This window comes from Saccopteryx bilineata, chromosome 1 (assembly GCF_036850765.1).
Source record: "Saccopteryx bilineata isolate mSacBil1 chromosome 1, mSacBil1_pri_phased_curated, whole genome shotgun sequence".
Classification (NCBI taxonomy): domain Eukaryota; kingdom Metazoa; phylum Chordata; class Mammalia; order Chiroptera; family Emballonuridae; genus Saccopteryx; species Saccopteryx bilineata.
In genome coordinates, this window is record NC_089490.1 from 233286119 (window position 1) to 233305036 (window position 18918).

Sequence of the window (18918 nt, forward strand, 5' to 3'; positions counted from 1 at the left end):
TGTTTAAAGGAGGATAACGGGACTAAAGAATGCCACAGCTAAATAGTCTAAAGAAACTTTCATTCATGGATCAGAAAGAAACTTTCACTCTAGGTGATCAGTATAATTGTGCCCCAGAAAAGAGAGTGAACCCTGGAAATTACTTGTTACGGACAGGGGCAGGTCATTTAGTGGCACGATGGAATGGACTGAGGTGCATGCAGGCAGAAAGAGGAGAGGCGAAGGGGACCACAGGATAAGGTGTACTGCTACTTTAAAATTATGCACGCCTGGCCCATCTGAGCCCCTCCCACTGCTAGAAGCACCTGCCGAATGCTGGGGAGCTCAGTTGCAGGCGGGCGACCAAGCTGACTGCGCTGAGTCTCAGGTAACCGAGCGTTTGCTGTGCAGAGACCCGTCTTTGGGCAGCCAAGTCTCCCTCGCAGCCTTTCTGTGGTTTGCAGCCTACTTGCTAAAAGTAACTGGGGGTCACTGCTGTGTTGCCAGGCAACGAGGGACCGCAGTCCTGTGAAGAGCCATTTGTCACACTGAGGGGACTGGTTGAAATGCAATAAAGAAATGGTAACTCAGCTTATTTATCAATACAATTACTTACACAGAATTGTGGGGGTGGGGGGTCCATATTTAACCTACAAATATGTAGTCCATCGGAGGAGAAACGAATATAAAGCGTTTACTAAATACCAAGGTGTAGGACAGACAGATGGTGTTGGGTTTCTAAGCAGCTTTACTGCGAGCTTAAAGTTGCTGCGCATGCTGGGATAAGGAGGAAAGGCCCAAAGTGCTTCGCCAGCTTGATTCCGGACATCTGCAAGTTAGCTCTGTTTTCTAACATACGGTGCATGTGCAAAGAAAACCTAGGCAGTTCTTTACCTTGCGAAGCAGATAGTGCCTATCCTCTGGGGTCGAGGAACGATCTGAACTCACGGTGCTGAAATCCGCTAATAAAATTAGATGCTCTATATGTGTATGCAAACCCAGTTGTCCTGTGGACTTTAAAGGGCTTGATATATTTGACAAAATGAAGATATCTGCCAAAAGAATGAGTATTTTACTTGAGGCAGTGTCCTTCCTGGTGTTTTTATTTTTTGAGGAGTTCAGTCATGTTCTCATCAGGGGCTCCAAGTCCTCATTCTTAGGAAGAACTTAAGTTTTCATGATAGAGCTGCTTTTTCCTGACACTCTGGTTTTGATTCTCAGACACCAGCTGCTACCCATGTCTTCGCCACTGCCCAGGGTGTCTCCAGTGTTCCTGCCCCTGTGTGAAAGCGTGTCCGCAGCTTCCCGAAGATGGAGGATCTCCACGCCACTTAGAGCACCTGGCTCCCAGGTGTGGCTCATGAGCTGCCGTGGCCTGATTACTTATTTAGGCATGCATTATCGGGAGGAGAATGCTTTGTTGTAACCATGAATGGCCTAGCTTTTCTTCTGAACTCTGGCTTCTTGTTTCATGTTGTTGAAACCTTGATCTTGGCCTTTTCTGCTTTCATGCCACTGGCTGGCTCCCAGGGCCTGTTCCCTAGGCTGGAGAATGTGGGAGCCTTCAAGACTGTTGCTGTCATGCCAACCCAAGCCACATGTGGACTCCCAAGTCGGAGCACATTTTGCCAGAGCTCTGCAGCTGCAGAGAGCCTCCAGTTCTGCACCCAGCAGCTTTGCATTCAGGATTGCCCTCACGGGTCCGCACCCCGAAACTACTCCGCCCTCTTCTCCACCGGCCTCAGGGGCTGCATTGCCGTGGACAAGCAGGACCTGCGCCCCAACGCCCCACAACATTCCACGAGTCTGATATTTGGAAGTCACAAGAATTGCTTTACTTCCCCTCCTTCTCCAAGGCTGGCGGCAGCATTTACTTTAGCTGTGTGGCTGAAACCTGAGCACAAGGGTGCAATGTAAGTAGCAGGGTGAGAGTAAGCTTTCCTAGGGGCCTAAAAATTTGTTGCAGCGAAGATTATTCCAACTTGAACTCCTGACTAGGAATGAAAGCTAACAATCTGAAATGCATACACTTGAAGACCAGTGCCTATGCCAGTCTTTCCTATTCGAGATCACATTCCAAGGACTTTTCCCTAAATTTAGTTCTCTTTTTCTCCTTTCCATAATGAAGGGAACCCTCAAAAAAGAATGGTTTCCTTGCAGACAATCATATTCACACCTGTCTCATGTTTCTTAGTAGTTTATTTAGCTCCACCTTTGTCTTAGCCGCCAGGGGCGGAAATGGGCTCAGTGAGATATAGGGCAGGGGGACTGGTCATAAAAATAATTGATCTTTTCAAAGTTTGGATCCAGGTGTGTATCCGTAACCTGCCCTGACTAGGGTATAAACTTTTCATTAGGCAGATAACTCTGAGCACTGTGGTTTAGTCATCCTGACTTTCCCAGGAAATGTGTTTGACTCCTGGAAAATGCCCAATGATATGAGTTGATTAAGTGAATAATCTTTCCCCTCTGAAAAATGCATCATTTTTAGCCCTTTGCCTCGTGGAGTTCTTGTCTCCTAGGAAATGCGTAGGGAAGCATGGAAGATTCTCAAAGCTTTTATGTCATTGATCCCAGTAGAAGTGTCTTCCGTGAATTTGGGGTGGGGCTTTCTTAACATCATTTTTTTTATCAGTTTTTATAATCACAAGTTTTTTATTTTGTAATAGTCCCTAAAACTGACATCTAATGTATTTTTCCTAAGTTTCTAGAGCCAATCTGGACACTGGAGTAAGTAAGACAGTTGGGAGGCATTTTTTTTTCTTTTTTTTTCTGAAGCTGGAAACAGGGAGAGACAGTCAGACAGACTCCCGCATGCGCCCGACTGGGATCCACCCGGCACGCCCACCATGGGGCGACGCTCTGCCCACCAGGGGGCGATGATCTGCCCATCCTGGGCGTCGCCATGTTGCGACCAGAGCCATCCCCAGCGCCCGGGCCATCTTATGCTCCAATGGAGCCTTGGCTGTGGGAGGGGAAGAGAGAGACAGAGAGGAAGGCGCGGCGGAGGGGTGGAGAAGCAAATGGGCGCTTCTCCTGTGTGCCCTGGCTGGGAATCGAACCCGGGTCCTCCACACGCTAGGCTGACGCTCTACCACTGAGCCAACTGGCCAGGGCCATAGTTGGGAGGCATTTTTTATTTTTTGTCTTCCTGCAGGGCTTTTGGCTCTTCCCCATGTGACATTTTCATTGTGTGAGAGTGTTGGCCAAATATCTAAGAACTTGTGAAACAAACCACAAAAGTCTTGATAATCTCATTAAAAAAAAGGATTTAAATGCCTTGGGTATTTAGTTTTTTATTTCCCAAGCGAGAGTTGTCATATTTTTATTCTTTGAAAAACTTGGAGTGAAAATGATCATTGGCCATCATGTCAATTTCTCTATCATCCCTAAATGAAAATCCCATTATCTTACTGTTTGACATACTGGGAAGTCCAGCCCACTCAGTTTATGTAACTAGGGTAAAGTCTTTCAAAAAAGAACAACACAACTCTCTCTTGACAAATATGGCTAGGACAAAATATTTTTTCCAAAGGATATGTCTCTACCAAATTCTTCATTTTCTGCTGGTATCATTTCACACGAATAAGACAGAGGAGTAGTTTAGAGGCTATAACACATAGTTGACAGTTTTGAGAGTCCCATACATCAAGGTCATTTTCATTCTCAAAACTAAAATACCTACGGGAATTGGGGGAATTTCGGGGTGTTTGCACTAGATAAGTAAAACAAACAAAATGCGGATTATCCAATTATTGTTTATCCAGGAGCAGGATAAATCCAGTTCCTAAATATTTTGCTACCTGCTTCCTTTCACATTCATTATCTACCAAAGCTAGTATGTTTACGAGCAAACAAAATCACAAGGAAGATAATCAATAACATATTAAGAAATGCATTTTCAGTAAGCTTGGAGAAATAAGCCTGCATTTGGTAAACACATTCTTGAGTAATGGTCAAATGCTAACTTGTAGATCGAAACTCAAGAAAAATGAATAGAAGTTATTTTTTTTCTTAGCTTGTTTTAGGACCTGCAGTCAGGGAATTAAAGAGAAACACTTTCATTCCAGTGACTTAGAAATAATCACCTACTGAAGGGTTAAAAAAACATTATGGTAGAATTTCTGTAAAACCTTATTTCTACTTTCTATAAAACCCTTTATGTCAACTTAACTTATTTGCCCCAAATGTATACTTATTCTCTTAACTTTATCACCAAGTGCATGTTCAAAATGTAATAAAATAGTGGTAGTAAAATTGTGACTATTAAGTGTCCCCCAATCTTACTCTTACCTCTAAACTCTGGGAGAGAATATATGCAAGTGAGAAGGAATAGTCTGTGAATAATGTGTTTATTATTTAAGGAAAGTTTTGAAACATCTTTGGCAGTAATTATTGGTTCACCCAATCACACGTTGGCCCCCTTGATGCTTCCTACTCCATTTTGTCCCTAACTCATCATTTTCAGGGATCTACTATGTACCAGGCTACACTTCTATTGTTGGAAAACTCATGATCTAACAGGAAGAGATATTAGTGTTATTAGCAAGGTGGCACAATGTTAAGTGAGCCCAAAGGAATACCCTTCAGCAGCCTTGGGCACGGAGGGTTCCAGGATCAGACATAACCACAGAGATTCCTGGGCTGGGAAGGCAAAAGAGTATCTCTGTGATTAGGATGGAAGTGATTAAAAAAAATTTTTTTTTATAACTGGCCTGACTCAAGGCTAGACACTTTCTGAAAATCCTGTTTATCAAAATATGATTTCACTGTGTTCTTAGAAGATTGGATGGTCATTTCACCAAGATCATTGGCATGACCTCAGTGACTAACTTGGGCTGTAGTGTCAGGGCCAGCCAGCCAGTCCTCCCACAGACACCAGCTTTTACCTCTGGCCAGCAATGAGCAAGGAGGTAAAGATAATAGTGGTCTGTCCTCCATCTCACCGTGGGCATTAAACAGAGCAGTGTAGAGCCCTCTGTGGATACTAACTTCCTTTTACTAGGCAAAAAAGGGAAAGAAAAAAAGAAGAAAGGAGGGAGGAAGGAAGGGAGGGAAGGAAGGAAGGAAGGAAGGAAGGAAGGAAGGAAGGAAGGAAGGAAGGAAAGATTGATTTGCACTGGTGACTCAATACCCAGGATATGCATTGTTTCACTTCCTATAAAGGAAACAGCAGAGGACTAATGAGCCAATCAGCTAAGTGTTAGTCTTGCAGGAGGATTCCCCCACTTTACTTTGCACCATGAAAGTCTAATAAAGGGTATTGAGGTTCTGGAGAATATATTACAAACAAGAATTCTGTTTTTTATTGAAATAAAAGGGCTTCTTACTTGGGATAAAGCTTATTCTGAAGGTAATGATGGACAGACATTTATTCATAGTGTGCCTTTTTGAGTCTAGTTTGGGGTCAACTACCCCTAGGCAAATACATGAAGCCTTAGCACACCTTTTGGTTGGACGCTGACCTTTTTTTGTCTTTTCTGGTTGCTTCCTAAGGTGTGTTATAGAGAAGACAGTGGATGGGCAGATTGTGTTCAAACTTACTATATCCGAGAAAGAGACCACATTTTATTATCGCACAGTAAATGGTTTGCAGCCTCCAGTAAAAGTAATAACACTGGGGAGAATTCTTGTGAAGAGATGGATTCATCTTAGTGTGCAGGTGAGTAAAATAAAAAATAGTTAACATTCGGTTAACCATAAGAATCCATCTTTTTTTTCTTTCCTTTAAATGGCATCTTTCCACAAGATCTGAAGCAGGGTCTCCTATACTTCAAGTGTGTGTAAGTGATGATTCAAGGAAAATCAATATTTAAATGACCTAATGATGCAGCTCTTGATATACCATCATTGTCTCCCCGAATATTGCTGTGAAAATTCCCCTAGAAGCTTAGGACAGTGTTATCTGGAGTAATACCATCCTCATGAAATTTCTGTTGTATTTGGTTAGTGTGTTTTATGTTGTTCAGAAATGTCAGGATTTTGGGCCATCTAGAGGTAATTTCACTAGTCATGGCAGTTGAAACCCCCACCTGGCTGTTTGCAGCTGCCTTTTGCAGAGAGCATCTGATGATATGAATAAAATTTGGCTGGTGCGTTCAAATGCTGACCTTAGAACTAATGAATTTTACACATGAGGCACTCGAAAGGTGTTATATTACTACTTTAGTTGTCAACCTCAGTTTGCATTAACCTTAGAAGCTGCTAGAGGCTGAGATAACTGTGAGATGTCTGTTATCTTATGGTCCCTGGGAAGAGACACAGTTTATCCTTTTGTGTCTTCAGAGCACTGTAATGGCCCAGTGCAAACAAAAGTCGCCCTTGCCTTTCATACCAGAGGTATTGTGTCTGCAGTTCTCAGGATATGATCTCATAGGGGCATGCAAACGCTGGTCCTTGTGAACTCCATTGGCACCAGGGGACATTTGTATCCTCATTCATTTTATGAAAATAATCTTTGATTTCACACATTTTCATCTCCCCCTTCCAAAGCAGGTAGTGAGTAGACTTCCTTAGAGGCTCATGAGGATTATGGTTTGGGTCTTAAAGTCTATTTCAGCATAGAAATTGTTCTTGATGATTTAAACACACTTTGTACATACCTTTGGTTTGTCCTGTTGTAACTGAAATGGCGCCATGTATTTGCATAGCAGGGAATAAAGAGCCTTAGGAACAGCATTTAAAATAGAAATGCAGAGAGGTAACAGTGATTGATTTCTATAGGAAGGCATTGGCAGAGTGATATTCAATCAGCATTTCATGCATTATCTGCTCCGCTTTTAGTCCAGATATGAGTTCAGCAAATGCACTTGACAGGAACAATATTTCTGTGCCAACAGTGTTGAAAGGACCTACAAAGGGGTGGTGAGGTCTGATATCAGGCCATAACTGTAGAACAGGTGGGTTCAATCCGTTCATGCTTGCCTCACGTTTGTGCAGTGGTTTGCACATAGGGGCCTGATTTGTCCTATTGCTTAAAATGATCCATTCTGCCCACTGACCAGTGCAACAGGCTTGGATTATAATATTAAAAATGTGCAAATAGAAACTTCCAAAGGAAAGAAATCTACAGACAGTGGCCAATCGATATGTTTTCATAATTTTGTATCCACAGTGATTAAAAAAAGTTCTTTTGACTTGCCTTTATTTTGCCATATCTGCCGCCCCGTGCCATGCTTTGGCAGGCAATAGTACATTAAAAGCTTTATGGAGGAAGTTGAAAATTCAAATGTGAAGAGGTAACCATGACTGAGTGGCTCTCCTGGGAGGAAAATGCTCTTAGAGTGCCTATTGAAATCAGCATTTTCTTCTCGATACATGTCAAATACGAATCCTTTCCGAGTTGAGGCAAAATTTCTTTATAAATCTTTAAATCTTACCCTTCTTTCAAGAAAAGGTGAAGGTACTTATGATTTAATGAGATGCTTTATTTCAGAACTGTTTGACTATCAAGAGAAAACTTGTCCTTTCCGATTTGTACACTGCTTTAATTTATTTCTACATTTTTTTTCCTATTCTACAGGCATAAAATATTAGAAAAACCATGCAGATCAGTTGTTTTTCATCTGACATGTATTGATAGATTCAGGGATATATACCCAGCATTATGAAAATCTGAATTCATTCAAAGAGAAATGAGAGACCAATTATTTATTCTAAATAGGAGATTGGTATAGGTGTTTCTTTAGTTGACACTGGTGAATACATTTAAGATTTTATATTTATAATAATTCCTTTTATAGATGTTGCATAAGGAACGTGCCCTTCCCTGAAAAGTTGTGAGAAGAGGCAGTGAGATGATGAGATGAGAAGTGGAGTGACCTGATTCAGGTTCTGACACTGTGTAGTCTTAACAAATGCACTTGACTCCATGTCTGTGCTTGTGTAAGATGATTGGGCTGGATGAACAAAATGAGGCTCCCTTGAATCCTACATAAAAAAGCAGGTGGCCCTGGCTGGTTGGGTCAGTGGTAGAGCACCTGCCTGGCATGTGGAAATCCCGGGTTCAATTCCTGGCCAGGGCACACAGGAGAAGCGCCCACCTGCTTCTCCACCCTTCCCCCTCTCCTTTCTTTCTATCTCTTTCTTCCCTTCCCACAGCCAAGGCTCCATTGGAGCAAAGTTGGCCCGAGCGCTGAGGATGGCTCCATGGCCTCTGCCTCAGGCGCTAGAATGGCTCTGGTTGCAGCAGAGCAATGCCCCAGATGGGCAAAGCACCACCCCCTAGAGGGCATGCTGGCTTTATCCGGGTTGGGGTGCATGCAGGAATCTGTATCTCTGCCACCCCACTTCTCACTTAATTAAAAAGAAGTGGCCATTGGACTGTAGAGTGAGGCACAGTTTATTAAAGTGTGGAAAGCTGTTGGGAAAGGTGTCTAGGCCATAGGTGACAGAGCCAGCACCTTGGCTGAGTCCAGGCTTGCCCTTTCGCTGGCTTCCCCATGCTGCGGGAGGTTTACTCAGAAACATTTCTGGGGTAGGTTTTATGGCCAAGATATGGGCAAAGGCAGCTTAACAACTGTTTAACTATCTAACTGCAAAGAGTACATTGTCATATAAAATGTAACTTACTGTTGAATTATTATGCAGCATTTCCAAATCCTGTTTGTTTTGGGGATTTGGGACTTTCAGCATTGCTAAGCACAGGATAGACCACATATTTGATAGACTAGTCAAATTTTAAATTGGAAGTCCATAATTACTGTGTATGCATATTTTTAGTCATTCTCCAATCAGGCCACAAATCAATTAATTTACACTGTGTGTGTGTGTGTGTGTGTGTGTGTCTGTGTGCATAAAAAAAATAAGACATTCATCTTTACTCATGGAATTGGCTCAGAAACCAGAATTTAACTTACAAAGAAGGGTGACATAAAATTAGTAGACAGATCTTGTACTAACCTCAGACAGTTCATTTGTTATCAGCTTTCTATCAATAAAATCAGAATTCTTATTTTCCAAATTTAGAAAAAAAATGATTTTAAATAATTAAATCCCTGGGCAAAAAAGAAAAAAAAAAAGAAAAGAAAATGCCAGGAAGAGCCAGACAGATTGAACATTGGACGTTTCATTTCGTAAACAAAACATGCCCAATGTTATAGTAATGGTTCTAACAGCTTTTATTCAAAAACTAGCATTTTGAAGCATCAACCTGTTGGAATATGATTAGTTTTTAAATTAATATTTTCAGGGACTTGAATCTGACATGATTGCCAATATAAATTTCACTTTGGAGTTTAATGTATTGCCTATTGCAAATTATATTAAGCTGAAATTTGTTATGTCATATTTTTTTGTCTGATAACTGGAAAACAATCAATTCAGTCTTTTTATTATCAAACAGGGAACACTGATTGCATTAGCAGATTTTTTTAAAACCTTAGTTTTTATATTGAATCAGCACATGCTGTCTTTATTAAAGATCTCTTTTTTATTTTCTTTTTTTAAAAAAATGGTTTGAAATATGTAAGAGATTTTACTTAAGCAGTTTGATTGGTAGAAATACAGCTTAGAAGTGTATTACATTTAATTGAATATCATTTAAAAGTAACACCTCAGAGTTTCTCATGAAGATATTGTTTTCCCTTAAGCAGTTCCACACATTTTATAGGACAAATAGCCTCAAAGAATCATTAGTACAGTAATCCTATAATAATTGTGCTAAAGTGCAATAAAACAATTACTGTAATTTGAAGCTGATGAAATCCTGAAACTTTGGAAGCAGGAAATGGGGCTGTTCACAATTCAAGAGCCACACATGACTCTAGCTACAATAGCATGTAACAAAGTGCAGTTTTAATCTGATACGATGAAGGGAAATACACGGGTGAATAAAGTTTTAGGAATTGATAGATGAAGAATAGGTGTTTCATAATCATAGTTTGTTCATGAAATATGTTCTTTTGATTTATGGACTCAATCTGAAAAATAAAATCAAAGAAAAACCTATTGATAGTTCTGGAGAAAGAGAAAACGCAGTTTAACTAGCATTTGTTAGACTTGCTACAGCAAGTCTCTCAATTAATCTCTGGCGGGTGTGTCCACATGTGTACTGTATAAAGGCATTTCTGTCTCTATTGATCGGGAGAATGTGAAAAGTCCAAGCAGCCTTCAGTGAGCATTGTGTTCTAGGATGCTCACAGGAGTACTACCTCCAGCCCCCTTCCCTGAAAATCCCAGTCTGTAGCAATTCTTTAGTAATCTCCTTTGCTTGTAAGTATAATTATGTGTTTGTGCATGTTAAACATCATTTATCTGTGCAAAGCCTTCTGTTTGTATCAAGCCAGTTGAATATCACCCAAGTTAGTTGAATGGCTTTAATTCTTCAAAACTAAGATTAATAGAATTTAACAAAGCTTTTTGGAATAATCAGGTAAACATGATGCTTACTGCCATTATTGACCATTGATTTTATGTACCATGTTAAACAATGTACATGCTTAAATTTCAAATGCTAATCCTAGTCCTGTGACATTGGCACATTATCTCCATCACCGAGGTCAGAAAAGTGAGCCTCTGAGAGGTTAAATTTCCTGCCTAAATTGACTATTTTGAGTGGCTCTGACCTTTAACCAGAAAAAATAATAATAAATTGCCATGAACCTGAATCACTATTAAAATCTAAGGAGTAATTTATTTTTAAATGTCTAATCCTCCTAAAAAACCAAGAACTAAAAAAACAGTGAAGTGACTGTTAAATTTGTACATGTTTGTACATATTTGTAAAGGTAAATATTTGTAATGCCTAGCATGTTTATGGGATTTGTACAAATAATTTCAATCACTATATTGTGTGACTCTCTCCTGCATTGATGCAAGTGGTTTAAGTGCACGACAGAACATAACTTTATATAAAGTGCTGCAGCTCAATATCTCTCTTGTGTGTGTGGCAGTCAGGAAAGGGTGCAGTGGATTAAATAAAGACGGAGCATCTCACGTAATCCGTCCTGGCCACCATTCCCTGCCACACAGAACCGAGCCTTGTTATGAACCAAGACGGGATTCTTCTTAGCTGATTATGAAGAGAAGGAAAACCACCAAGTAAAACTTATCCTCTGTGAGGTTTTGCATGGGAATGTACCGTATTTCCCCATGTATAAGATGCACCCTTTTCCGAAAAATTTGGGGTCTAAAAACTGGGTACATCTTAAACAGTGGTTGTAGATATTTTTTTACTTGCATTTCCTGCTTTTTCTTGTGGATAAGAAGTTGTATAAACTTTATGATGAAGAAAACTTGAGTTCAATAACTATATAATACATTTATTTTTCAAATTTTAGTCCCCAAAATTAAATGTCTTATACATGGGGAAATATAGTATTATACAATATTTAATCAAGAAGCGAGGCATTCATTTTGAACATTTTTCTTAAAAATTGTGCAACCTTCAAAATATTTCATGACTCCTCAAAATGTTACCTCCCCCCATTACAAATGAGAACAGAGATATACTCACTGTCTTTAGCTTATACCACACACATGACACATAAAGGAAATAACGTGATAAAGAATTTTATAGCCTACTATGATGGAGCTTACAGTCTGTTAAAAGACAAACAATCCCACCAAAGAGAGCAGAATTATAACTATAATATGTCTTATGGGATCATATGATGGTCAGTTTGATCAAATCACTGAAGGTAAGGAAGGCTTTTTTGATTAAATTAAATTATCTCTGTGTATTGGTTTACTAGGCCTGCCCTAAACTGGGTCGCTAAAAACAACCAAAATTTATCTTCCCCCAGTTTGGGAGGCTAGAGGTCTGAAATCATTGGAACGTATAGAGGAGGATCTTTCTTTGCTTCTTCTAGCCTCAGGTGTTTGCCTTAGCTTTCAGGTGTTCTGTCTCATCTCTGCTCCTCCTTCCCACCTCCCTTCTCTCCTCCCTTCCCTCCTCCCTTCTCACCTCCCTTCCCTCCTTTATCCCCTCCTTTTTTCTGGATTAAAGTGTGAACAAATGAAATAATCAAAATTCAAGACAGGAAATGACCCACTCATTCAGAAATGCCAGGCAAGCTGAGAAGGTGGGCTGTGAGTAACTCTTAAAAGATGGGTATATTTTTAATAGGCGGAGGAAGGGAGAAAGGAAGAAATTTTAGATACCAGGAACACGTGAGCACTGCCTGAGGGCGAAAACTAGCAAAATGTGCCAGTAAAAGTAGGGAGTCTCAGCATTTTAGAAAGAAAGAAAAACTGTATCATGTGTTAAATGAAAAAGGCTGAAAAAGTGGCTTAGGATTTACGTGGAGTTAGGAATTTGACCATTTTTTTTCCTCTGACAGATAACCCATGATTTTTGTTTGTTTTTTACCGGCTCCTGGTGCAGTCCACTTGCAAACTATTATAAGCCCATAGAGCAAACACAGTATGTGCTTATACACCAAGACAAAGTATTGTTTAGCTAACGCGTTTGACCCTTCTCTGCCCCCTTTTCCTGGTCCTCTGTCTAGGAGAAGAAGACTTTTCTTGAAACTTATTTTATCTATGCAGTTCTAGAATAGAAGATTCTGGAATGCTCTGTGTAGAATAAGTGGGTGCCAACAAGAAAACTGAAGGGCTTGACTGCCCTGTTGTTTCTTATGTCCAGAGATCCCTGAGTTTTCTGTCTCCTCCTTCCCACCTTGAAGCATCATCCTTATTGTTTCTTGTCTTATGTGCACGGATGCTTAACTATAGGGCGAGGGTCTGGGAGGAATAGGGCTATGCCCCCTGTGTCAGAACAAGTGGCACAGTGTTTTCAGTAGGACCTTGTCCATCATTTCCTAATGCTTGTTGTTATATACCCTTCATTATCTCTAAAGTACACTGACTAAAATGGTGAACCATGAGGAAGAATCCTTTAGGAAGTAAGTTGGATGTAGGAAGAAGGCAGAGGAGAAGATGTGCTGGTTAAGTATTGCAGAGTGAGTTCAGAGGAAGCTAGACCTGGTCTTACTTACGTCCACTTAAAGATCAAGCATAAATTGCAGCAGTGTTCCTGTGTACCAGCTCACTGCAAAGGGCTTGTGAGAAACCCACGACTGGCTGCAGGTTCTCTAAACATTTTCCAGCCACTATTTTGTCCAAAATGAAGTTAAAGGGAGTTGGAATCATTTCTGAACCCAACATCACATGGGCTAGCTGCAGAATAACTAATAACTATTCAGGCCAACAAAGTGTGTCCTTTCTTGCCTGTGGCCGCTGCCAGGGCTGTGGTTGGCGGAGAGCCCTGTCATTCAGATGAGCAAGCAGAAGATTAATTGTCAATTAGAAATTCAGGCTTGACGCAAGGGCCACGTTTACCTGGGCATCAGCATGTCATTATTTTAGCTAATTTACGGGACCATGAACACTTCAGGAAAAGAGAAATTGCTAATGTTCCCTATTAAACACAAGGATGGAGCAAAAAGGAGATAATGCAGTTTGTACTCTTTGACATGTTAGTTCAATTCATTTTGGCAGGTATGTCTTTTTGAAGCAACTTTAAGCATTGACAAGACCATTGTGAGCCTTAAACCTTGTCTCTTTCCCTGTTGCAGTGCCCAGCACCCTGGCTTACATCTGATTTGTGAATGGGGGAAATAGAGTCATTGCGATGCAGAAGCAGTTGTCATTATTTGCAGTGTTCATCAACTAGGAGTTTCTTGTGCTACTATATGTCGGTTGATGTTCATTTGTACCATGTATAACTGGTTCATGTAGTGATTAAAATAATAAGCAATGCTTGACTGTGTTTAAAATAAATACCAGGGATAAATTCTTCTATTAATTAGTGAGAGCTTATCCAAATTAGCATCTATAATTATGAACTGTTAATTTTGGTTGCAACCTATTAGTTAGACTGTGTTAAAACATTAACCCTCCTGGAACTGAGCATTAATGATAGGTGGCTTAATTTTTAACTGGATGGTGGAAGTTCCCATAAGGATGCTATTTTTACTAATAAATACCCACTTTAGATGCTATTTCAAACAGCCTCGTAGAAAATACTGAGGAATTTAAGATTTAGCATAAATAAAAATGTATTAGGTTTGCTTATTGTGCCACACACACACAATACAAGCCAGACTGGGTCCCTTCACGGGAAGACGCACAATACAAGCCAGACTGGGTCCCTCCGTGGGAAGACGCACAATACAAGCCAGACTGGGTCCCTCCGTGGGAAGACGCACAATACAAGCCAGACTGGGTCCCTCCGTGGGAAGACGCACAATACAAGCAAGACTGGGTCCCTCCGTGGGAAGACGCACAATACAAGCCAGACTGGGTCCCTCCGCGGGAAGACGCACAATACAAGCCAGACTGGGTCCCTCCGTGGGAAGACGCACAATACAAGCCAGACTGGGTCCCTTCGTGGGAAGACGCACATTACAAGCCAGACTGGGTCCCTCCGCGGGAAGACGCACAATACAAGCCAGACTGGGTCCCTTCGTGGGAAGACGCACATTACAAGCCAGACTGGGTCCCTCCGCGGGAAGACGCACAATACAAGCCAGACTGGGTCCCTTCGTGGGAAGACGCACATTACAAGCCAGACTGGGTCCCTCCGCGGGAAGACGCACAATACAAGCCAGACTGGGTCCCTCCGTGGGAAGACGCACAATACAAGCCAGACTGGGTCCCTCCGTGGGAAGACGCACATTACAAGCCAGACTGGGTCCCTCCGCGGGAAGACGCACAATACAAGCCAGACTGGGTCCCTCCGTGGGAAGACGCACAATACAAGCCAGACTGGGTCCCTCCGTGGGAAGACGCACAATACAAGCCAGACTGGGTCCCTCCGTGGGAAGACGCACATTACAAGCAAGACTGGGTCCCTCCGTGGGAAGACGCACATTACAAGCCAGACTGGGTCCCTTCGCGGGAAGACGCACATTACAAGCCAGACTGCGTCCCTTTGCGGAAAGTCTTTGGTTCAGGGGTTCCTTGCACTTGGTCTTGTTTTTGTATGGCTTTCTGGTTTCTTAAGTAACATTATATTTCTTTCTAATAAAATATTTTAAATGTTTCTTAAGTTGGTGCCATCATATGTCTTTGTAGATAGGGATAGAAAAGTACTGTTGGCTCAGTGGTAGAGCGTTAGCCACTCATGGAGTGTTAGATATGTGAAAGTCCTGGGGTCACTTCCTAGTCAGGGCACACAGGAGAAGCTCCCATCTGCTTCTCCACCCCTTCCCCTTCCCCTTCCCCTTCCCCTTCCCCTTCCCCTTCTCCTTCCCCTTCCCCTTGCCCTTCCCCCTCCCCCTCCCCATCTCTCTCTCTCTCTCTCTCTCTCTCTCTCTCTCCCCCCCCCCTCCCTCTCTCTTCCTGTACAGCAGCCATAGCTTGAATGGTTGAAACAAAGTTGGCCCTGGGCACTGAGGATGGTTCCATGGCCTCTGCCTCAGGTGCTAAAATGGCTCAGTTGCCAAGCGATGGAGCAGGGGCTCCAGATGGGCAGAGCATCACCCCCTAGTGGGATTGCTAGGTGGGTCCTGTTTGGGCACAGGCAGGAACCTGTTTCTGCCTCCCTGCTTCTCTCTGAATAAAAAAATAAAGGAAAGTACTATTTCTACTTCTTGATATTGAAGAAAAGCCTAACCTACTGGTGTGTATGTATATATATCTTTGGAGTAGTTGAAACAGGATAAGTGAAATGCCCTGAAATTACCCTAGTTTGTAATTTTGTTTGTTCTCACATTGTTGAACAGGATGATGGCTCTGGGGCATGATGTCTCATTCTCAGCATTGTTGGCCTTGGAGATAGGATAATTCACCGTGCAGAGGCTGTGCTGTACATCGTAGGGTGTTTAGCAGCATCTCTGGCCTCTACCCACTACATCAGCGGTTCTCAACCTCCATTTACTTCTACCCCAGAGACAATCCAAATGTGTTTCAGGCATTGCCAAATGTCCCTTGAGGGACGAAACTGCCCTTCATTGAGAAAAACTGCATTGCTATTTTATTTCCTTATGACATGTACAGTATATGTATTTTTTTTTTTTGAGAGGCATAAGTTGTAATGTCATACCTATATAGAAAAGCCTTTCAGGTTAACTACTTTTAATTAACAAGTATATGAAAACATAAAGCAATAAATGTATAAAAAGGAACGTATAAATGGATAAAAATGAAATTCTAAGATGGCCTACACAGTTTCTAAGGATTGCTAATAAATCTAAATTGGTGACAGATATTTTGGATTAAAAATGACACAAGTTAAAGTTGATTGTTAAAAATTCCTATTCAAAGAAAGTGCATAGAATTGTTAGCATTAGACATATTATGCATAAGAGGGAATGAGTCTCGGTTATATGAAAGGAATGGGATTTCATTAAATAGTTGACTGAGAAAGGAGAACAATCTTGCAGAAGTCTCAAAAGTGTTTTGCAGGTGGCATCAGGTTTGGGTGTGAGTTCAGTTGGTTAGACTTCAAATGTCTGGACCAGTAATTAGGGCTTTAAGTTGATGATCTAAACTCTTTGCCAAATTGACAACTGAAAGATATCTGCAGGTGATATTTATCATTTCTATGAAACATCTGTTTGCTATTCATTCTAGTGAAGATATAGAAATGGCAAAATGACATCATTATCACCTATTTGTATGATGCTTTTCTCAGTTGACAGTTTTCACTCATTTAAAAAAATATTCACACAGTAAAATTTGCTTTGTTTCTTTGTGTACAGCTCAATTAGTTATTGTAAATGCATACTGTTATGTAACCAGCATCCAATTCATGGACACAAGGGTCTGTAAACTCCAAATATCCCTTTGTTTTACCCTTCCATTGTCACTGCCTTCTTCCCACCCCCAAGCCCCAGAAACCTCTGATCCATTTTTTAAATAAGCATCTAAGAGTATGATTGCTGGTTTTTATGGTAGGTATACATTTAAATTTGTACGAAATTGCCAAGCTTTTCCTTAAAGTGGCTGTATCATTTTGTATTCCCACAACCAAATTTGAAATTATAGATGCTTTGCATCCTTCTCAGCATTTACTTGATGTGGTTGATGTACCTACCTGCCTGCCTACCTACTACGGCCTGTCTTAGCCATTCTTCTGATAGGTGGTACAGGTGACAGAGGTGTGGATGGGATTGCAGAAGCGGCAAGATTGGGGATATTTAGCAGAGGTGAGCAGAGTGTCGCACGCACTTCAGAAGTCAACACATTTTTCTTGGTTGAAGATAAGCACCGACAGAAAGGGAATGAGGAGGGGTTTTGTTCAGTGTAGGATTAAGACCTGGAACAAAAGCATATGGGCACCGGCAGGACCTGCCGGTGAGGTCACAGTGCCCAAGGGGAAACAACTCGAAGCAAGTCGTTTAGCCTCACTCAGCTTAGTTCTCTTGTTGGTATAATGCAGTGCTTATGAAACTCAAACATGTCAGAAAAAAATATCTGCAAGGCACTGTCTAAAGTTGACCCTCAGGATTTCTTCACGCATGCCCGGTTATTATTTATTAAGATGTATCGGGGGCAAGTCTCACATGGTAGGAAAGATAAAAGGCCAATCTGCTCAGGGAGGAAGTGGGGTTAAGCACAACCCAACAGAAACTCCTGATAATCCCAGGAGGACTTCACCTGCCAATCAAATCTACATTCTTTTTTTATATTTTTTTAAGATTAATAATGGGTTGTTAACTGAGCAAGCTGGCTGACGTTAGGCACAGTGCAATGACCAGCTGATGACTGACTGACCAATTGCAAAGGATGCTACAGAGGATGGTGGAGTTGAGGTCCATGTGTGTTTGATGATAGTTGCATCTATATTTAAAGCTTTCTGTCACTGGGAGCACTCCTGGCGTTGTCAGGCTGTCTATTGGACTGGATGAGCCGCACCGTCTCACAATTGAATGTCAATAAGACCAAAGCAATTCTGGTTGATTCATAGCACCAGCTTAAGCATATTCACTTGCACAGATTACATTTGACAGATAGTTACCTTCAGCTGAACTCTGTGGTTAGAAGCTTGGGCATACTCTTGACAGTGAGCTCAGAGTTGATGCCTAATGTTTATTTCATATTCTGTTTTTACCTCCCCTAACACCTCCTGTGGAAATCTACATTTAAACATATTCACAGCTGATGTTCTTGCCTGTCCACTTGTTACCTCTGGACGGAAGGCTATAACGATTCTATTTTATTGTTTTAATAAAAAAAAATAACAGGTTCCTCTAGCTTTTAATTTCACTAAATCTGAGCAGCAATGATTAATTTTAAAGTAACTCCTTGATGAGCAGTTGCCCAAGTGATGGGAGAATTCTTACATCTCTAAAAACTTCAAGTCTTTAAAACTTGGCATGTTGTAATTGTGAATCCAAGAAAATAGGTCCACATCTATTTACCATGTCAGTATTTGTTTATCTGATGTTAGTATTTCGTTCTTCAGTTCTCTTCAAATTTAGGTATAGAATTATCCAGTTCAAGAATATATAGCCCTCTAAAATGAATATGATTTAAAGAACATATTCTGAAATGTTTTCATTGAACTCTAAAATACATATAACCCAATACACTCTAAAAATTTTTTAAAAACGTTGCCATTTCTGAATATTTACATTGGGAAAAGAATTAAGACTTGGCATTTTACGTTGAAAAGAAGAGGTGCAGTTATGATGTAAATTTATTCTCCATGGTGTTCTCAACTTTTCAGTTATGTTCAAATCATTAAGATTCTGATTGGGAAGTTTAGAGAACATACAGATCTTATTATATGAGCCTAAGTCCCTGTTCTATACAAATAACACTGCAAAGCTTTGGAATCCTTTATTTAACCAAGTGAACGATAGTTGTGTTTGCATGACTGGCCCTATCTTGGAAATAGTGATTTCAAAGCAAGCATGTTTTACTCATGCATTTCCATATTTTCTAGAATCTGTGATTTTAAGACATAAAACAATTCAAATTACATAGTTATACATTTCACACAGGAGAAATGCTCATGCTAAAGTCGATACAAATATTTTTAAAATTACT

The 18918-nt window shown here is 40.9% G+C and overlaps 1 protein-coding gene across 1 annotated transcript in view; it reads left to right on the top strand.

The window, feature by feature from the left end:
- The first annotated feature begins 335 nt into the window (after positions 1-335).
- The window catches only part of USH2A (usherin), a 545087-nt gene continuing 526504 nt past the window's right edge, over positions 336-18918 (top strand). The window contains exons 1-3 of the mRNA XM_066238179.1: positions 336-367; positions 1201-1892; positions 5476-5641. Of these exons, the coding sequence (XP_066094276.1) occupies positions 1408-1892; positions 5476-5641 (651 nt within the window). The 5' untranslated portion in view covers positions 336-367; positions 1201-1407. The remainder of the gene's footprint in view (positions 368-1200; positions 1893-5475; positions 5642-18918) is intronic.